We start from the raw sequence: 17,428 nt of genomic DNA on the forward strand, positions 1-17,428 counted from the left end.
AGGTGAATCAGTTGTAAATGCAGGTGTATGGATGTGTGTGAGTGTTGGATGTGAAACTAAGAACAAAACAATGTGAGCTGCAGGACGCCAGGCTGGAAATGGTGAGAGAGCGAGCACGGCTGGACTGTTGGGCTTTTAAGGCACAGCCCCGCCTCCGTAGTAACTGCACACACCTGTGATGCATAGGCTTGATTGCCTGCCTGATTGCCTGTGTGAAACAAAGAGAAAGGGAGAGAGACACACCTACACAACCCCGGCCACTCGGGGTCGTCACACACACTATTGGTACTGTAGGTGGAGCTAAATTAAACTATGTTGTGCTGTATATGATATTTTGATCAAATATTTTTTGAATAATGCAGAAATATGCTTCAAGTATGGTTCAATATTTCTTACAAACACAAAAAGTACATGAGTAAATGATTGACTTTGCTATGTTAAAGTGCCTTGATTCAGGCTATACAAATATTTGATTTGATTCGTATAAAATATTAGTGAGTCATAATTATGATATGAGACACTAATTATGACTCAGCATCTCAGTATTATGAATTAATACTTCATAATTATGGCTTAGTATATCCTTATTATAACTTAGTATCTCATAACTATGACTTAACATCTCATAAATATATCTTGGGTATGCATTCTCTTCTTTACATGTGGGGGAAACGGACTTCCATAGTTTATGCTTTACCGGAAATGTCAAGAAATGCAATTATTATTCATGAGCGGAACCTAAAAAATGTTGAGGGTTGTTGCCAGTGGTTTCTATCAGTGCTACTTCTACAGTGGCACCAAGTGAACCGGATGTTGTGCGAATGTCAAAGATGGCGCTGTTCGTGTCACGCTGAGTTATTAACAAATTATTCGTGTTTATTTGTTTTACCTGATGCTGGCGAACTGACTGAACCTTTGTGTTAGTTTATGAGGCAAACTCAAGTGAGGAGGAAATGGGTCTGAGTGAGTTTCATCGCAGCGTTCGACTGTTTTTAACCCGCATTCACCGATGTGGCATCGCTGCGAACCAAACAGGTACGTTCAGTAGGTCATTTACATCACAGCTTGCTCAGACGTACGCTTTCATTTTTTTGTCAGCTTTATTATATATGAAGACCAAATAGCTCTGTAAACCCTGTACCCTCTGTAAATATAGTTAAGTTGTATGTGTGAACTCACATAAACTAATCCACGGCGTTGGCTTTTTCGGTCCGTCTCCTTTAAGCTCGCTGTCTGAGTCATGCGGCCTGTCAACCGGAGCCCAGCGCGGATGAAAACGAAGCCGTGAACCCGACCTTTGTCAACAGAAACCCTCGGAACCTGGAGCAGATGGCTCTGGCTGTGAAGGACCGGGGCTGGAAGACGAATTGGCCCCACAGGGAGTTTTACCACAGGTCGGTGTGTGTCAAAATCCTTAAAGGGGACATATTATACCCTATTTCCCCCATTAAAATAGTTCCCTGGTGTCCTAATGAACATGTCAGTGACATGCTTTGGTCAAAATACCTTAAGGATGAAGCATCATAGCAGTTCAATAACCCTGCTAAACCTGCCCCTTTCAGAATGCTTGGTTTTCGTGCATGGTCCCTTTATATGCAAATGAGACACAGGCAAACACACACCCACTTCTTCCAGGGGGTTTCTGGCGCAGCAAGCTGAATAAACTGCAGCTGTATGTGACTGTATCAGACTGGTGACTGTATCAGACAGGTGACTGTATGGAGCTGGCTATCAGTCACATACAGCGCCAGTTTAGGCAGCTCGCTGCACGCCACTGGCGATCAGCGGTGGCGATCGGCGGTGCTGTCTCTATGTCTTTTTAACTGATTTTCACAGAGAGTGCAGCACCGCTGATCGCCAGCGGCGAGCTGCATAAACTGCTGCTGTGTGTGACTGTATCAGACTGAGTCTGTGCTCTGGTCATGGAGGACGTACTGAACAAATATTTTAATTAGGACCTGTCAGAATGGTCAGTTATGAGCTCTATGTGACCTTTTCTTAACAATGTGTGTGTTTGTACGTCGGTGAAATACGCTGACTAAATACGGCGACCGCTGGCCACAGTCTGATGCAAAGTGGTGCGAACACACAAACACACCTTTGCTGACTTTATCCGGCACATTAGCTTCATATATAGAATCCTCTGAGGCTGGAAGTTTGTGTAAAACACTGTGCTCCACTGTGCAGCCACGAACAGCACACTTGTCCCTCCGCGTTGACATAATACCGCTCTTCCTCCCTCGCCTGCACTCTCGCAGGGACAAGGTGGAGCTAAGATGGAGCTCTTGAAGTAAACTTACTGGTGGGGCAGTAACATTTGCGGTGAAATGCGCATGCTGCCGTCATAAGCGCAGGGAATTTGAGTGTTTTATCGCCTATACTTACACTAAGGGGGACCACGAAAACATGACTGAGTATTCTTTTTCCACACTTTGGCGACTGGTAGGGCCTCCAGAGTCCCAAATATAAGTATTGAAATGGTTAAAAAGTGGATTTTGCATAATATGTCCCCTTTAATTAAGTGTATTTCGCCCTACTTTGACATGGAATAAAAAGCTTATTCGCTTATTTTAAGTTGTCCAAGATTCATACATCTTGTCCTCTGTTAAGGTTTTGGCAGGATTACTCAAAAAGTACACAGTAAAAGTATTTCATATTATTTGTGCAGGTTGTCTAGGAAGTACTAAGTTCAGTGGTATATGAATCTTTGACTAGGCTACTTATGGAAAATAAGTTATTTATTCCATGTCAAAGTTGGACAAAGTAAACTTAATCTGGTCTCTGTTAAGGATTTTGACAGTGGATTATTAAAAAAGTACACAGTAAATGTATTTAATATTATTCTTACAGGTAGTCTGTGAAGTACTAAGTTCAGTAGTGTATGAATCTTGGATTTCTTATGGAAAATAAGTTTTTTATTCCATGTCAAATTAGGGCGAAATAGACCTAATCTTGTCCTCTGTTAAGGATTTTGACAGATGATTACTCAAAAAGTACACAGTAAAAGTACTTCATATTATTCATGGAGGTAGTCTCGGAAGTACTTCGTTCAGTAGTGTTTGAATCTTGGACTCCTCACAGTCACTCCCAGCTCTTCAGTGCGGTTTCATTGCGATTACTGTAAATATTAGTAGATTGCACACTAGAAAAAAACGTGCGGGCGATTTGACCAGACAAACGCGAACCACGGCTGGCTTGACTGCCGTGAAATTGGTGAGATTTGCTTCATAAAATGAAGTCTGCACATTTCTGTGAATATGTAGCTTGGCCTCATAAAGCTAAAATATTCATGAACACTTTTAACAGTGTGTTGCATTTCTTCCATTCTTATACTGCACCACAACAGAACAGGTTTTGGTATGAAACAGTTTTTGAGTAGTGACTCTGTAATGACATGTTTACTACAGAGATGTTCAGTATATACTAATATTGGAAAAGTAGTCTTATCTTTTTTTCTCTCTCCTTTCTAACCATGTTTATTGTGGTTCAGGTTGGTGTTTTCTCGCACCCAGCATCACGTGACGGCACAGGTGTTCTCCAGCAGCTCTTCTAACCCCGTGCTGACCTGCTCGACCACAGAGTGGGCGCTGAAGAAGGAGCTTGCTTCCACGAGGTGTGTGGCAGCGTGTCAAGCTGTGGGTGAGGTGCTGGCACAGCGATGTCAACAGGCTGGAATCACGAGGATGGTGTACAGGGCCATTCCCTGGACGTTCCGCAGTGATGCTGTGAGTACATATGCATCAATTGACCCCCCCCCACCCCCAAATGTGCCCGCTTTTACTGATTTCTTTTGGTCTTTCACAGGTTCAGAAATTCAGAGCAGCAATGAAAGAAGGAGGAATCACACTCAGTGAACCCAGAAGGAAATATGTGGGCACCTAAATTAAGTTTTCATCTGTTTTTGTACAAAAGAAATGGCATAAACCTTAATCTCTGCTCTGTTGGAAATTACAACTATATCTGATATTATCATGGCTAGAACAAGGTTGTTTTTCCTTGCATATAAAGTGTTAAAGTGTTCTGTACAAAGGCATTTGTCGTCTGATGTGTTGTTCAATCAAGAAACAAAGGGGTGGGTGGTTTGATATTTTTTATTATTTTTCACTCATAGTTTTTGTTGTAAACAAGAGTGAGGTGCAGAAAGTTGTGAGATTAAAGCAACAATGCATAGAGATGTGGACTAATAAAAACAACAACAACAACAATTTGATCATAGCACAGCATGATGTTGGCTCAGCAGTGGGAACAGTGTGTGTTATGGTATTTTAAAGTGCATGGTTTCTGCTTTCCCCCCCCCCTAACTGAGCATGCAGGGTGACTGCTAAGTACACTGTTGTCATACCAGCATGAAATCTTCCACATCAGCATTTCGTGATCAGAAATTTGAAAACAATATATTGATAATTTGTCTATTAAATGTTCATTTAAATAATGAACAGTTTCCTCTCAAGCTGCTGTAAAGCAAATAATACACATCCAGTTCAGCAGTTGTGTTGATACAGTATGTATATATGTGTATATATATATATACACATATATACATATATATATATATATATATATATATATATACACACTATCTGTGGGTGTATAGAAAAGTTTTAATGCATACATGCTAAACTTCAGGAGATCACATTTATACTGCAATCACACCAGGTGAGAAATACAACAGAGTGTATATAATGTTGAGCCACAACATGGTAAACTCATTCAAGACACCAGCAATGGATTTGTAGTTCATTCTCAGGTTGGAGGTTCTGGTGTTAAAATACAATTCACAACGTGAAATTGGTGAAATGGTGATATGATAAATATTTTCACTGAAATATTCTGCATATTCATTGGCACACTGGAATACATAGTTTGGCAAACAGGCTTGTACCATAAAACTGGCCCTGACTTGGTCTGTAATGCTTATCTTAGACACAGTAAAATCCTCCATTCTGTGAGCAATGCACATCTGTGAAATAACCTTCAGATAAAAGAGAGAAAATGCAGAACATTTAAAACCTACCTTAGACTGGCAGTTTAATTTATAGAGAACAGTAAACGAGAACTCTAATTGCATAGATATCTCTGGAGTAGTAACGAGCAGGAGAAGGAAAGGTGGCAAAGGCGGTTACATGGACAGAGAGACTGGTAAGTCTCTGTGTAATAGAACGTTTTAATAATACAAGTATCAATGAGTTATTCTGGCTTTCACTGGTGTAGCGATATTGCATTTTCATGCAATTAAAATTACCTTCAAAACATAAATTACATCTTCCAACATCTAAAATAGCAGTGTTTCTAAAAAACTTTGTTTCAAGAATCTGAACACGACCATGTTTGTCCTCAACTTTGCCACCTTCCCAGGACCCTCTCCTTGCTCCACCATGTCTTTGATCACGTTAAGGTTTACTCTGCCCAGCATCTGCCAGGCTGCGTGGTTCTGGTGAAACATCGACACATGCGTTCTGGTGAGTCAGACCTCGACGGCCATGGCTTCGCTTCTGCTGTCTTGGAGAGCGCCTTGGACTGGCAGGAAGCTTTGAAAAGAGTAATTAAGTGACAGTAGTTGAAGCGCCAATGTGTATCTTCTGTTGCTCAAAAGAAACTGCTCGCTTTGCCATCCGTGTGCAGTGTGGGAATGTTGCAGGGGGACATGAAAACAAAACACCGCTATGCTGAGAAACTCGGTGTAAAGCCGACGTTTTTTATATTTTTGTAGGAAAGTCTACTGGTTTTCTGTAATATTACGTATCTAGCCCATTTACATCTTTGTTACGTTTTAGTTTGACCTAGTATGCTTTCTATACTTACGTTACGTCATATCCTCTTAACAACAAGGTACGTTGATTCCGAGTTGTGAGGAAACTATGGTGGATACCAGCCGTTCATGCAGAAACGTGAGTTTACCTGCCTTGTTGGACAGTGAATACTGTCACTATAAGTCAATGCTGTTGTTTTCTTGCTGTTTGGCTGTTGTATTTTCGATAGTTTAACTATGTTGATCCAGAAATGCATGTTTGTTTTCGCTTGCGGTAAAATGGCATCTGTCGTCTCGAGTACTGCAGTGATTTATTTTGTCCGCTAGATGGCGACATTGACCATAAAATACTGTGTTTTGGCAAGTTACTCAGGCATAGTGTGTTTTGAGTTATTGGAATGCTGTTCAAGCCAGTTAAACTGGTGATTAACCCAGGATAATTAAGTCTAACTTCATTTGTATATTTTTGGTGATTTAAGTTTAATAATCATATGCCGTTAATGTTATTAGTAGATTATGAAGACTGGATATTACAATATATAATTATTTTTCATTTACTTTAGGACCACACATACACCCATACATGTCCACTGACACACCTGTAACTCCAACAATTGATTATTAAAGAACATTAAGGAACCTCTCTGTTTCCTGCTCGCAGATCGGAGCCCCTCTCCTCAAAGTGCTATCAAGCCAGCACATTCCCAGAGTACCCACCCTATCACAGCTTTAAAATATAGCTGGAAATGTACTGACAACAGAGCCACATGATGAGCGGGTTAATTATGTGCTTGACACCACCAGGGAATTAATAAGCCGCATTATTGATGATTCAGTATTCATTTGAAATGAGAAATATTATCTGATTTGAACTTGTTAAATTTGATCATTTGTTTTCCCTGGGGGAGAAAAATTGATACAGTGAAATATTGCAACATTTTGTGTGGCGATATATTGCTTTTGAGACACCAAATTAACTGATACCTAATGTTACAAATAAACATTCATCTTTTTGCATGAAAAATATCAATTGATGTTTCAGCCAAGTGCTCACTCTCACTAGAGCTGTTGTGCAAGGATATCTCCATATATGATTTCGCAAATACTCACTATATCGCAATATTGTGATAATATCGTATTGTGAATTAAATATCATGATAATATCATACGGTGGTGTCTTTGGCGATTACCAACTTCCCCAGAAGTTCTATTACTTTTATCTATTACAAATAATTTACTGTCTCTTCAATTATGTTTGTACTACTTACTTTTCATATACTGATAAAACAAAACGCTAATAAAAACAGTCAATTTATGCTGTACAGTATTCAACAATATAGTCTCATCTCTTTTAGATATTTGAACGCAGAAATATTACATGTTATACCTTTAAGGTCACTTTTCTCAGCATGCTACTTCATTTACCTGCTCATGACCCTTATCCTCATCATCCAGTTCACTGATGGACTGCATGAAGGATAGGAGGTTCATCCTGCCGCTGCGATTAACACTGGGAGTGACCTGGGGATGAAGCAGAGATTTAAAAAAATAATAATGATAATTGAAGGACTGATGGTTACAGTGGAATGGCAGGATGTACATTCAATGTGGCGGGCAGCAAACACACCTTTTCTGGTTCATTCACACTTATAATGGGACCGACAGCAGGTGGTGCTGTCTGCACAGGCTCCTCGCTGGTGTCAGACACGGAGGCAGGTTCTTCAAACACCTGTGTGCGTTTGAGAATATTTAAGAGCTGAAGCCATGAAGATAAAAAAAACAAAATCAGCGGGATTTGAAATGCTATGAAAGTGTTGTTGTGACTAATTACCTCTAGTTCATCTTTTTCCTCTGAGCTCTCTTCATCCTCTTCTTCTTCCTCCTCTTCTTCTTCCTCCTCCTCCTCCTCTTCATCCTCCTCTCCTTCTTCTTTTCCTTTCTCTCCTTCCTCCTCTTTGCGCACAGACTTCTGTCTCTGGTCTCTTGACTTTCTCCTCCAGAGCGCGTTGTGTCGCTGCTGACTGAAATGATGAATGGCCAGATGGCACAATCCACAGGTGAATTGATGCGAGAAAAAGCAGCGACATCGAAAGAAAATATTTTAAAACTGTCTGACATTTTCATGCCTAACACCATCATGTCTGACCTTGCATTGAGGATGCCGTTGTAGGTCTGAAGCTGCTTCATGAAACCTTCATTGGGCTTCACAATGGGCCGGCGATCCCTAACGTAGGCCAACGCCACATCCAGCGACCAACGTTGCTGCTTCATGGCATAGGCCATCACCGTGGATGAAGAGCGGGAAATGCCCATCTTACAGTGCACCAACACTGCCTGTCCACTCTTCCTGCAACACACAAATCAAGAGAAGTGCCCTCAGTGGTTTAGAGCTTCTGCCTGACAAACACGAGAAGGGTAGTGATTGGAATCAAATGGGAAAGGACAGTGAATGTCGCAGTGTTTACCAGCATCACATGCATTTCCAAAAAACCTAGCAGTTAAGAGCGACATGCTGATTAGAAAGTGGCATTGAAGTATTAGAAATGTTTCCAGTGAATGTAAACAGCTGTTTGTATTACACTTTGTTTGGATGATGCAGTCAAGACATGGCTTGTGGCTTCCTTTAACATCCTTTCACTATTACCATTAATCTCTTTTAGGAGCCCCTCACGAGTGCACGTTTTGTACTATGTCAAGTGCATTTATATTATTGTAGTGTGCTTGTATGTTATTGCTTTGTTATTTCTATTGTAAATATAATTTTTTTTTGGTACACTTTATCCAGGAGGGGCCAGAGGCTCTGGTGGTTTGCTCTCCATGACCAAAGACTGGGTGATGACCGTCGACTTGGAGAGGCAACAGAAGATACCATTAAACATCATCCAGACCACACTGTGACCTGATACCTTAAGTCTCAGAGGCTACAAGGCAGCTGACACTGTTAGAGCTAATGGTGCCCTGGGCAGAGAGGATGGAGGAGGCTCAAGAAAGGAAGAGGGAGAAATATAACGAGCTGTAGAGGGCTGTCAGAGCAAGGGGCAGATGACGAGGTGTATGCCAGTGGAGGTGGGCAGTCAGGGATTTGATAGCCATTTCCTGAATAAGGCCTATGGTATCCTGGGTATAATTGGCATCAGCAGGCAGCAGAGAAAGCTTCAAGATGGCTCTGGCGAAAGAGGGGGGAGAAGTTGACGCCTGGACGGGGATGTCCGTTGCAGGACCCAAAACACCCAGTGACACAAGGAAACAACACTGAAGATAGTTTGCATAATGTAACTGAGTGGAAATGTAAGTGTGTTTCTCTGGGTAACAAACAGGAGGTTGTGAAGGACAGCTATTTTCTGCATTTACCACATATAAATGTGACAGTTTCTACAGCTGTTAGTTGCAAAAGATTGGGCGATGCCTTTTCACAAGTTTGGATTCAAGTACTTTTGTAATGTGTGTGGCGTCAGGACTACCTTGCCTTGCTGATGAAGTTGTACGTGTGTGGCCAGTGGCAGAGCAGGTCAGTGGCTTCAACATCGTGCACTCTGATGTTCATGTAAGTGAAAGACTCTGGGAAAAAGTTGTCGATCTCTCTGGTCACATTCAAAATGTAGCCGACACTGAAAAACACACAGAGACACTTAAACCTAGAGCCTCGGCAGGGACTCTCTCGTGTGATGAGAGAATGGAAACCGAAGACAACAGCAAGAGCGCACAGAGCTACGGGAAACGTTGAAGGTGAAAACACTGACTTGTTTTTCTGCAGCTCCTCAAAGTTGGCTGCGTTCCACTCAGAACCCTGAAACCAGATAAAAGGAGACTTTCAACTCAGGCCACAGAGGAAGAAAAGCAAAGGACCTTCACAGCCGTCTTCCCCATTGCTGTCAACACATGACTTGCAAAGGGGAAGTCACAGTCACGCACAACGTCCTGGTGAAAACTGAAAGCACACTTCCTTCAGTTTACTGACCAAGACAGAGCAAAGACTTCACATGATGAACTTTTAATTAAACGCTGCTATCTTGGAAGCCGAGCAGTCACTCACCAGGTAAAGATAATCAAATATTTTAGAGGGTTTGTCCATCTGAGCCATAGTGACCAGGATCTCATTGTCAATGTATTCCTTGAAAGGTCTCATATCAAAGCCTACTCTGGACTCTAGGGAAGTCTTCACCTACAGGAGAGCAGAGGAGAGGTCAGTGAATTCAGGTGTGCACAGATTTTGCTCTGGGAGTTCTTCAACTTCCTCATGTGCTCATCTCTCACCATTTTAGATGTGATGTTGTCCAGATCCTCAGTCCTCATAATGTCTCTCAGGTGCTCTTTGATCAGCGCCTCCTTGGTGAGTCTGTCTTCCGACCTTCCCACAAAGAAAACAATAAATAAAATTTTTCAATTCAACACAGAATGTAACACAGCTGATTTTATGTTTATTTTTGGTTTTCATAGCCTTAGAATAACCCTTTTTTATATGCGAACAAGCAATTCACGTCTTTAAATGGAAGTTAAATATGCAAACGAAAAAGAACAACATTCTTTCTTGCGTGTGAAGGCCACCAAAGTTCTGTGACACATTTAGAGTGGCAACTAATTTTTTTTTTTATAACTTATTTTTTATTAATTTCAACAGTTAGTCACAGGGTAAAAAAAAGAAAAGAAGACATTTATTGCAATCGTTATTATAATGGTCTTAGTGTCCTGTTGTGGCGTCCTCTTCTGTCCTCCTGTAATCAGTCCATTTTTCCCATTTTTCATCAAATTGCGTTTCCTGTAGTCTTAATCTGTGCGTGAGTCTCTCCATTACAAATATTTCCTCGACAGTGCACACCCACTGCTCCCCAGGCGGTTCCATTCTATACCACAGTCTGGTGATTGATTTTTTTGCTTACCGATAAAAGTGCTTTAACTAAATATTCGTCTTCCTTTAGAGGTATGTTGTGTGTCCAATATCCCAAATACATAATTTTACAAGTTTTGGGTATCTGTGGCAACTAATTTTACACAATGGACCTTTAACTTTCCATATATACCGTACAACATATAACACTCTTTTTAAAAGTTTGTTAGTTTAACTGTATGTATATGTTTTTAGAATGCTTCTCACTCATACATGATTATAAACGTCTTGTTGTTGAAGTATATAAATGATTGATTGTGTTTGCGTCAATCAATCAATCATGCACCACAAGGTGCCCAGACAAAGCAATACAAATAAAACAAGTCTTAACTGAATGAGAATAAAGCTCATGTAAAGTAAACAATCCCGCATCTTAGCTGAGCACAAACTGGATGGTAAATGTTCTTAATCAGACAGTATGTTCTCAGTTTAGGTTTAGATTAGAAGTCCTCAGTATTCCTTCTGTGAATAACTCAGCTACAAACAGCTGTTCCAACACTGGCAGTGGAGTGACAGTGTGAGTTTCACCTCAGCCACTTCCCAGAGAAATAAGAGGCTGAGATGAAATGTGAAACAGGACAGATTCTTACCTCTGTCCAATATAGTCCTTGCGGACCGAGTGCAAGTCGTCCATGACCTCCCACTCATTGAGACAGAAGCGATCTGACTCGATGTGATTGTAGTAGTGCTGGGCCCAATCCAGGCCACAGCCTGGGATCACTGCTGCCTTGACCGCCCGCTCACAACAGCCGTGCAACGCCTGCAGCACTGACCTTAGGTCATCAGTGGAGGGGGACAAAAAAGTGTTATGGTCTTGTTTAAGTACAAGGTGATATGCTGGATGCTACATAAAAAGGAGATTAATGAATGTTTGTCAGCTATTACGCACCACATGGTCTGCATGGAGACAGGCTTAAAAATCCTGGTCACCTCTGCTGAGGTCACACTAAAACCACTGTGGAGATAAAGTCATCAACATGAGCTGCAATGATTAAGTCAGGAAAAGAGAGGGAGAGAGAAAGAGAGAGAAAAAGGAAGTCAAAGTGATGAGAAGCATTATGAGCATTGCTGCAAGGCATACTAATAATAACTAATAGTCCAACATTGAGTTATTTTTAGAATCTAATTATATAATTATTCACTTATTCAGTGCAATGTCTGTTCTTGTGAAGAAAATTAGCACAGTTGTAGGTGTAATCCAGCCTGACATGGGTGAAGATGAGCATGGCAGTGGATAAACTGTTTTTTAGATCTGTGCACTTTAAGTTTCACAACCTTCTTCACACTCTGCTCTGGGCACTGATGGCTGAACATTCTGAGAAACTCACTGGTTGCATTGAAGTGTAATTACCAGAGTTTCTAGCAGTGAAAGTCTCACTGGCCTATATTCACCATGCTTTCCTTTCCAAAAAACGTATGAGAACAGTCTGAGTGAGGATATGATAAACTGTAATTTATGGAAAATGACTCAACTCCATAATTAGTATCATGACTCATTCTTATTATCATTGGCCAGAATCCAAGATATCAAGCAGCACCGTCTGTGCTGCAGCCTCTGAAATGCATTTATCATGTTTTTTGCTGTTTTTGCTTTAATCCCCCCACACATCTTGCATGTACAACTGTTTTAAAAGAAACTAATGTTTCTTTTAAATATTTCTTACCCGTCTCCATCCAGATAAACCTGTGTGTCACTCCATACCGGCAAAACCAAGCCGATGGTGCACTGATCGCTGCAAAGAAGTGGTGAGGAACACAAATTGAAGTCTAAAGTCCAGCTGAACAAGACTTTGTTAACCTGACCGGCATGGTGGTTACACACACCTGTCTAAGTTGGGGAAATCTATGCCCAGCAGGATGCTCTCATGTTTGCTGCCAAGGGTCGAAACGACAATCAGGTACCGAACTCTGGCAGGGTTGATGGACTCCAACTGCACCGCCTGTATATGAGGGTGCAGAGGATGTTTGAGACAGAAAAAGAGAGGCAACAAGCAACTGATGCTCAAAATCAATGTTTTATCTGTGCAACGCGTGCAGTTTTTTCTCATGGTGTCCATTCATCTTAATCAACTTGGCTGATTGCACTATTTTCCTTGGCCTTACTGGAAAAGTCACAACAGGGAAGTGAGTGTAATGGTTTGAGGGAAATCCAAATACTGGCTACAATCTACCTACATGTATGTTATTTTTTAGCTCATTATCTGAAGAAAATATTGTTTCTTCAGATAATTTAATTTGTTGTTTCTAATGCCCATTTAGATGATAATGTTGGATAAATGTCTCTTCATAATTCATCTTTCAGTGCAGCTGAAACAATATCGCACCCTCTCAAATTAAGTTCACTTAATCCTTTTGGACGTTTTATAAATATGATGACCTTCCAACTTCCAGTTATAACTGTTCTATTTTTACTTTGTTTAGTCTTCAATGTCAAATTTTACCTTTTGGTTACATTTTGGTTACATTTTGGTCATTTGGTTCAAGCCTTTTTTTATGAATCGTTTTTGTTTCTTTTGATGTCTTTTTTTGTCTATGTTGTTATTGGTTTTTCTTCCTCTATTGTCTCTCTGTGTCCTTTACCTGATATTGTAGTTTTTGATTGCCCCTCAATGATTTCTTGAGTAAAATTACAGTTGTATGTCTGCATATCTATGTATCTCAACACATATTGAGATTTAATGATCTGATGTGCAGCTTCAGAACAACACCAGTCCTTACCAGCTGGATGGTATCTTCTGGCCTGAGCTGCTCAATCATGGCATGCAGATGTCTGTGTCGAGTGTCTGAAGCTCCACCGCTATGCTTCACTGGGGAAGATGGAGTGGGAGGGGTCTCATCATGGCTGTCTACTTCCTCGCCTTCTTCTAGCAGAAGCACCGCCCCCTTCACGAGGGCAAAGCTCTCCCTGGATGCAGACAGAAATTCGTTAGTTTGTCATTAAGTGGCCGGTTATCGTTCTGTTATGAGTGAAATTAAATGTCAGTTCAGAGAGGACATGGCTCTATAGCATATTTAAACCTTTTCTGAAGTCTCCCTCTTCTTTGGAGGCTGTCATCCTTTAAAAAAAACACACAGACACAGAAAACAGGCTCATTAAGAGGAAGGAAAATTATATATTTTTTTACTTTTGTTGCCTTTGTTTGTCACGTTGTATTTTATACAAACCAAGATTTGTATGCAGATTCTTGGGTTGTATATGTAATACACTAGTAGTTAATAGGAGCACACTGTTTCTAATACTCCCACATTTCTAATGAGATGAAGACTGGTGTGTTAACACACTCTTCACAAAGAGTTAGTGTTAGTGACAGCATGTGTGATGTTTTTTCTCTTTCAAAGAGGCGACACAAATGACCGGGAAAAAAATGTTCATTCTTTTTCTTGGGCGAAATGTGGTTCAACACAGATAAGGTGCAGAGGAAGACAGACACAGAGTGATATGTGAGTAGAGGGAAGAGGACACTAAGTGTGAGGGTTGGGCAAAGACTAGCAACAAAACTATAGAAGGAGAGAGTAGAAAATAAAGTAGAAGTGCAATACAAGAAGGGGAAGAGGAACAAACAAGAGAGAAGTAGCAGCCGTATGGAGGCTTTAAGGAGACAGTATCTTTACCTGTTACTCAACCGACAAGTCCAGACAGATTCAAGAAAATAAACTGAAATGTAAGAGGAGAAGTGGGCCGGAGCCAGGAGAAGAATGATGAGAGTTTGAAGAAGAAAAAAGGGGGAGAGCACAAGTTAAGACAGTAGAGTGATTAGATCATGTGAGAAAATATGCAAAAAAAGGTGGGGGGCAAACATGGACCCACAGTCAGGTCATCTATGATTTTATTGATGATGATGATATACACGAGAAGAGATAATGTTACAGACAGAGGCTGATGACACAGGGTTTTTATGATTATGTGTATGTTTTAAACTGTGGCAGTAACAATTAAGATTTAGACAGACAGTGATTCAATCACTCACAGTAATTGCTGTAATCGTCGAGGTAATCAATTTTCCCTGTATGCCTGATAGATCAATTACATCCAACCAAACAAAAAAAACAGCCTCATTTTATCAGTCAGGCAAATACAGTGGTGATATCCACAAGGTACACATTCATGAATGATAAAAAACAATCGCACAATAAGTTGATCGTGGATAATCTTAAACAGACAAATATGTGAAAAATGCTGTGTAGCTTGCAGGCATACAGTCATAGTGAATTGTTTTTTGAAGTGCCACAATGGGAAGCCTGCATTTATTCTGGGTAAGATGCAAAATGCCCAGCAGGTCTTTGTACAAACAAGGCATGAGTATGAAAGAACTCACTGGACCAGTGGAGAGAGATGGATTCCTGTGCAGGGTCAACAAAGCCATTGCACCAATCCTCCACTAAAGCTGCGGCTACTGACAAGCTCAGACAGGCTCTGCAGGTTCCTCAGTCGACAGTGTGCGGTGGGTGGGGTATATGCTGGTATTTCTTCTACTCTGAAATGACAAAATTAATATTTAGACATGATTATATCCAGGCATTTAGGCACGGCATCAAAGGCATAAAGTGTGTGAGGACGACCATCTTCATTGAGTTGGAATAACCATCAGATGACATCACTTTACAAGCACTAACAAATCAGTATGAGATTCCTCCAAATGCAGCCATTCACCCATTCATACCATGACTCATGTGACCTCAATGACTCACATGATGGGGGTCTAGGTCAAGGCTCAAGGAATGTCAAGATGTTGATAAATGCACACAAGGTTAAAGTTGCAGTGCGTAACTTTTGGTGATTTTTTTTCTTGTTGCTGATGTTATTATTCTGCAGAAAGGATGTCACATTATTTGCACACTACATCATCCATCTAAAAACCTGCTCTTTTAAGCAGGGACAGTGTTTTCAGTCATATAACAACCTATTTGCACTTTGTCTCGTCTCTTGTCTCGTTTTACTAACGCAATGTTACTGCCGCCTCAATCTGTCTTGACATAATAAGAATCACTTCCTGTGTACAGAGTGGGACTGTTGCTGAGCAACGAGATCTTAACACAGCTTTACTGAGAAACACATAGAGAGTCATGTGGAGTTGATAGACTTAATCGGCATTGTGTAAACTCAGTTCACAATGGTTTGACTCAAATAGACATTTGTTGATATCTAAATGTTATGCACGTACGTATGAAAAATGTAACTTGTGTTCCAGTTCTTTCATCTCCCTCCACAAAGGTGCTAAACAGCATGCTAAACTACTATATTTAACACTAGCCTAGTTTCCATTCAAATGTATCACACATTTAAACCCAGATTTCTTAAAATGCAGTTGAAGAAAATGCACATTTTGGTGCACCAAACAAGATCAAACAGAATTCCATGACTTAAATAGAGGAAGGTTTCCTAAATGTCATCCATCATTTATGGAATTGGTTCCACTGCAGTTCGCTATCACATTGAACTTTAATCAATACTGCAATGTTTCCGCCTAGCTCAGCATAAAAATATTTATATAAGACATTTCAAGCTTACTAGTTTTTTCATTCAGCGCAAATAAAAACAGGATAATGGAAATCCACTAATAACTGTATAACTAAGTACCTTATACACCCCGACTTCAAAAACAAAACAAAAACTATGCCTTTAACACAAGTGATGTGGTAATGCCTGCCTTATATGGCAGCATAGCTTAGGATAGGAGTGACTGGAGCTTGTTGCATTCAGGCAATGCACTGTGACAACAAGCGAGTAGTGACAGCGCTGAGGTGTGACCCACGAACAACAAGTCCGAGCAAACACATGAAGACAACATTAACTAACATAATTAACTGCTGCTGCTGCGGCATCCAAGACAACTGTGACGAATAAGACTCAAATGAATAGAGAAGACAAACATCTCACCTTTCCCACAGAGACGCCCAACTCGGACTTCCTGCTTCAGCAACTGATCGCCTGTTTGTATCGTCAGCTCCTCGGTTAGAGTCAGTAGAGCGGACTTCACCCACTACAGCGATGCGGCCATTTCTCAGCGGAGGCGGAGGGGGCGGGGCAGGGCAGGGGACGTAGAAGATTAAATCAACGTAACATCCGGTCCTTTACCGTCTCTAATCACACAGAGTTTAACAAATGTAATAGACCTCCAACTAAAGCCACAGCGGCCTTAAATTAACACCATTGGTAATTCTTGTCTCAGCATTGGTAATCATTTGTATGTTTCTGCAATGGTTAATGCACTAGTATGTAGAAGCTCTTTAACTGAAATGATATTTGTAATGCAATAATATAAATATTATTGTTAACCCTGAATTTTCATTTATGGTTTCCCCCCCAAAAAAACCCAGATAAAAATAGTGAATGTGGCATGACGTGGTGGAGAGTTGCGACAACGCCACCCGCGGTAGTTTCACCCGCAGGAAATTCTAAAGTTCAAACACTTAATGCTCATCAATAAGGCACACAGGTTCAAAAATACCACAGGGGCAAGAGATGGTCTCAATTTAAAGAGATACTTTATTAACCCAAAATAAGTAATTAACAAAAGTTCTAACACATCAGTAACAATAATAATGATAATACTAATCACATAAAATAAGCACCACGCAAGAATAAAAAATCAAGGGAAAGGGCTGGAGCTTACCAGACGGCAGGGACAAATCAAAAGTGGAAGGGTCCTTTACTTAAAACACCCGTGACACTGCACTCACACATCAAAGCAAAAGGAAATCGTGAAGGGGACCACCACCAGGGACGAGACTGCCGCCTCTGGGCCACAGCACCTAACCAAAAACAAGAAACACATTAAAACATGCCAAAGGTA

General features: G+C 40.7%; 2 protein-coding genes and 1 long non-coding RNA gene across 3 annotated transcripts; 2 read left to right on the forward strand and 1 right to left on the reverse strand.

Annotated features, from left to right (window-relative positions):
• Positions 1-789: 789 nt before the first annotated feature.
• Positions 790-4,033, forward strand: mrpl18 (mitochondrial ribosomal protein L18). The gene is made up of 4 exons (XM_044040356.1): positions 790-1,035; positions 1,226-1,394; positions 3,491-3,725; positions 3,805-4,033. The coding sequence occupies exons 1-4, from the start codon at positions 954-956 to the stop codon at positions 3,880-3,882; spliced, it is 564 nt and encodes a 187-aa protein (XP_043896291.1). The 5' UTR covers positions 790-953; the 3' UTR covers positions 3,883-4,033.
• Positions 4,034-4,073: 40 nt separating this feature from the next.
• si:ch211-203d1.3 (protein phosphatase Slingshot homolog 3) lies at positions 4,074-16,652 on the reverse strand. Its single transcript, XM_044040324.1, has 17 exons — positions 16,513-16,652; positions 14,951-15,109; positions 13,653-13,690; positions 13,353-13,539; positions 12,459-12,574; positions 12,299-12,367; positions 11,524-11,589; positions 11,225-11,407; positions 10,004-10,097; positions 9,783-9,911; positions 9,490-9,536; positions 9,211-9,357; positions 7,896-8,096; positions 7,581-7,770; positions 7,377-7,478; positions 7,175-7,270; positions 4,074-5,528 (listed from the first exon to the last, which is right to left on the reverse strand). Exons 2-17 carry the CDS (start codon positions 14,996-14,998, stop codon positions 5,391-5,393), a joined length of 1,851 nt encoding a protein of 616 aa, XP_043896259.1. The 5' UTR covers positions 14,999-15,109; positions 16,513-16,652; the 3' UTR covers positions 4,074-5,390.
• On the forward strand, positions 5,510-13,628 carry LOC122778446. Its single transcript, XR_006361432.1, has 5 exons — positions 5,510-5,888; positions 8,535-9,785; positions 9,869-9,932; positions 10,012-10,079; positions 12,313-13,628. It is a non-coding gene; the product is annotated as an uncharacterized LOC122778446 (long non-coding RNA).
• Positions 16,653-17,428: the final 776 nt, after the last annotated feature.

The sequence above is a fragment of the Solea senegalensis genome, linkage group LG12 (assembly GCF_019176455.1).
Source record: "Solea senegalensis isolate Sse05_10M linkage group LG12, IFAPA_SoseM_1, whole genome shotgun sequence".
Classification (NCBI taxonomy): domain Eukaryota; kingdom Metazoa; phylum Chordata; class Actinopteri; order Pleuronectiformes; family Soleidae; genus Solea; species Solea senegalensis.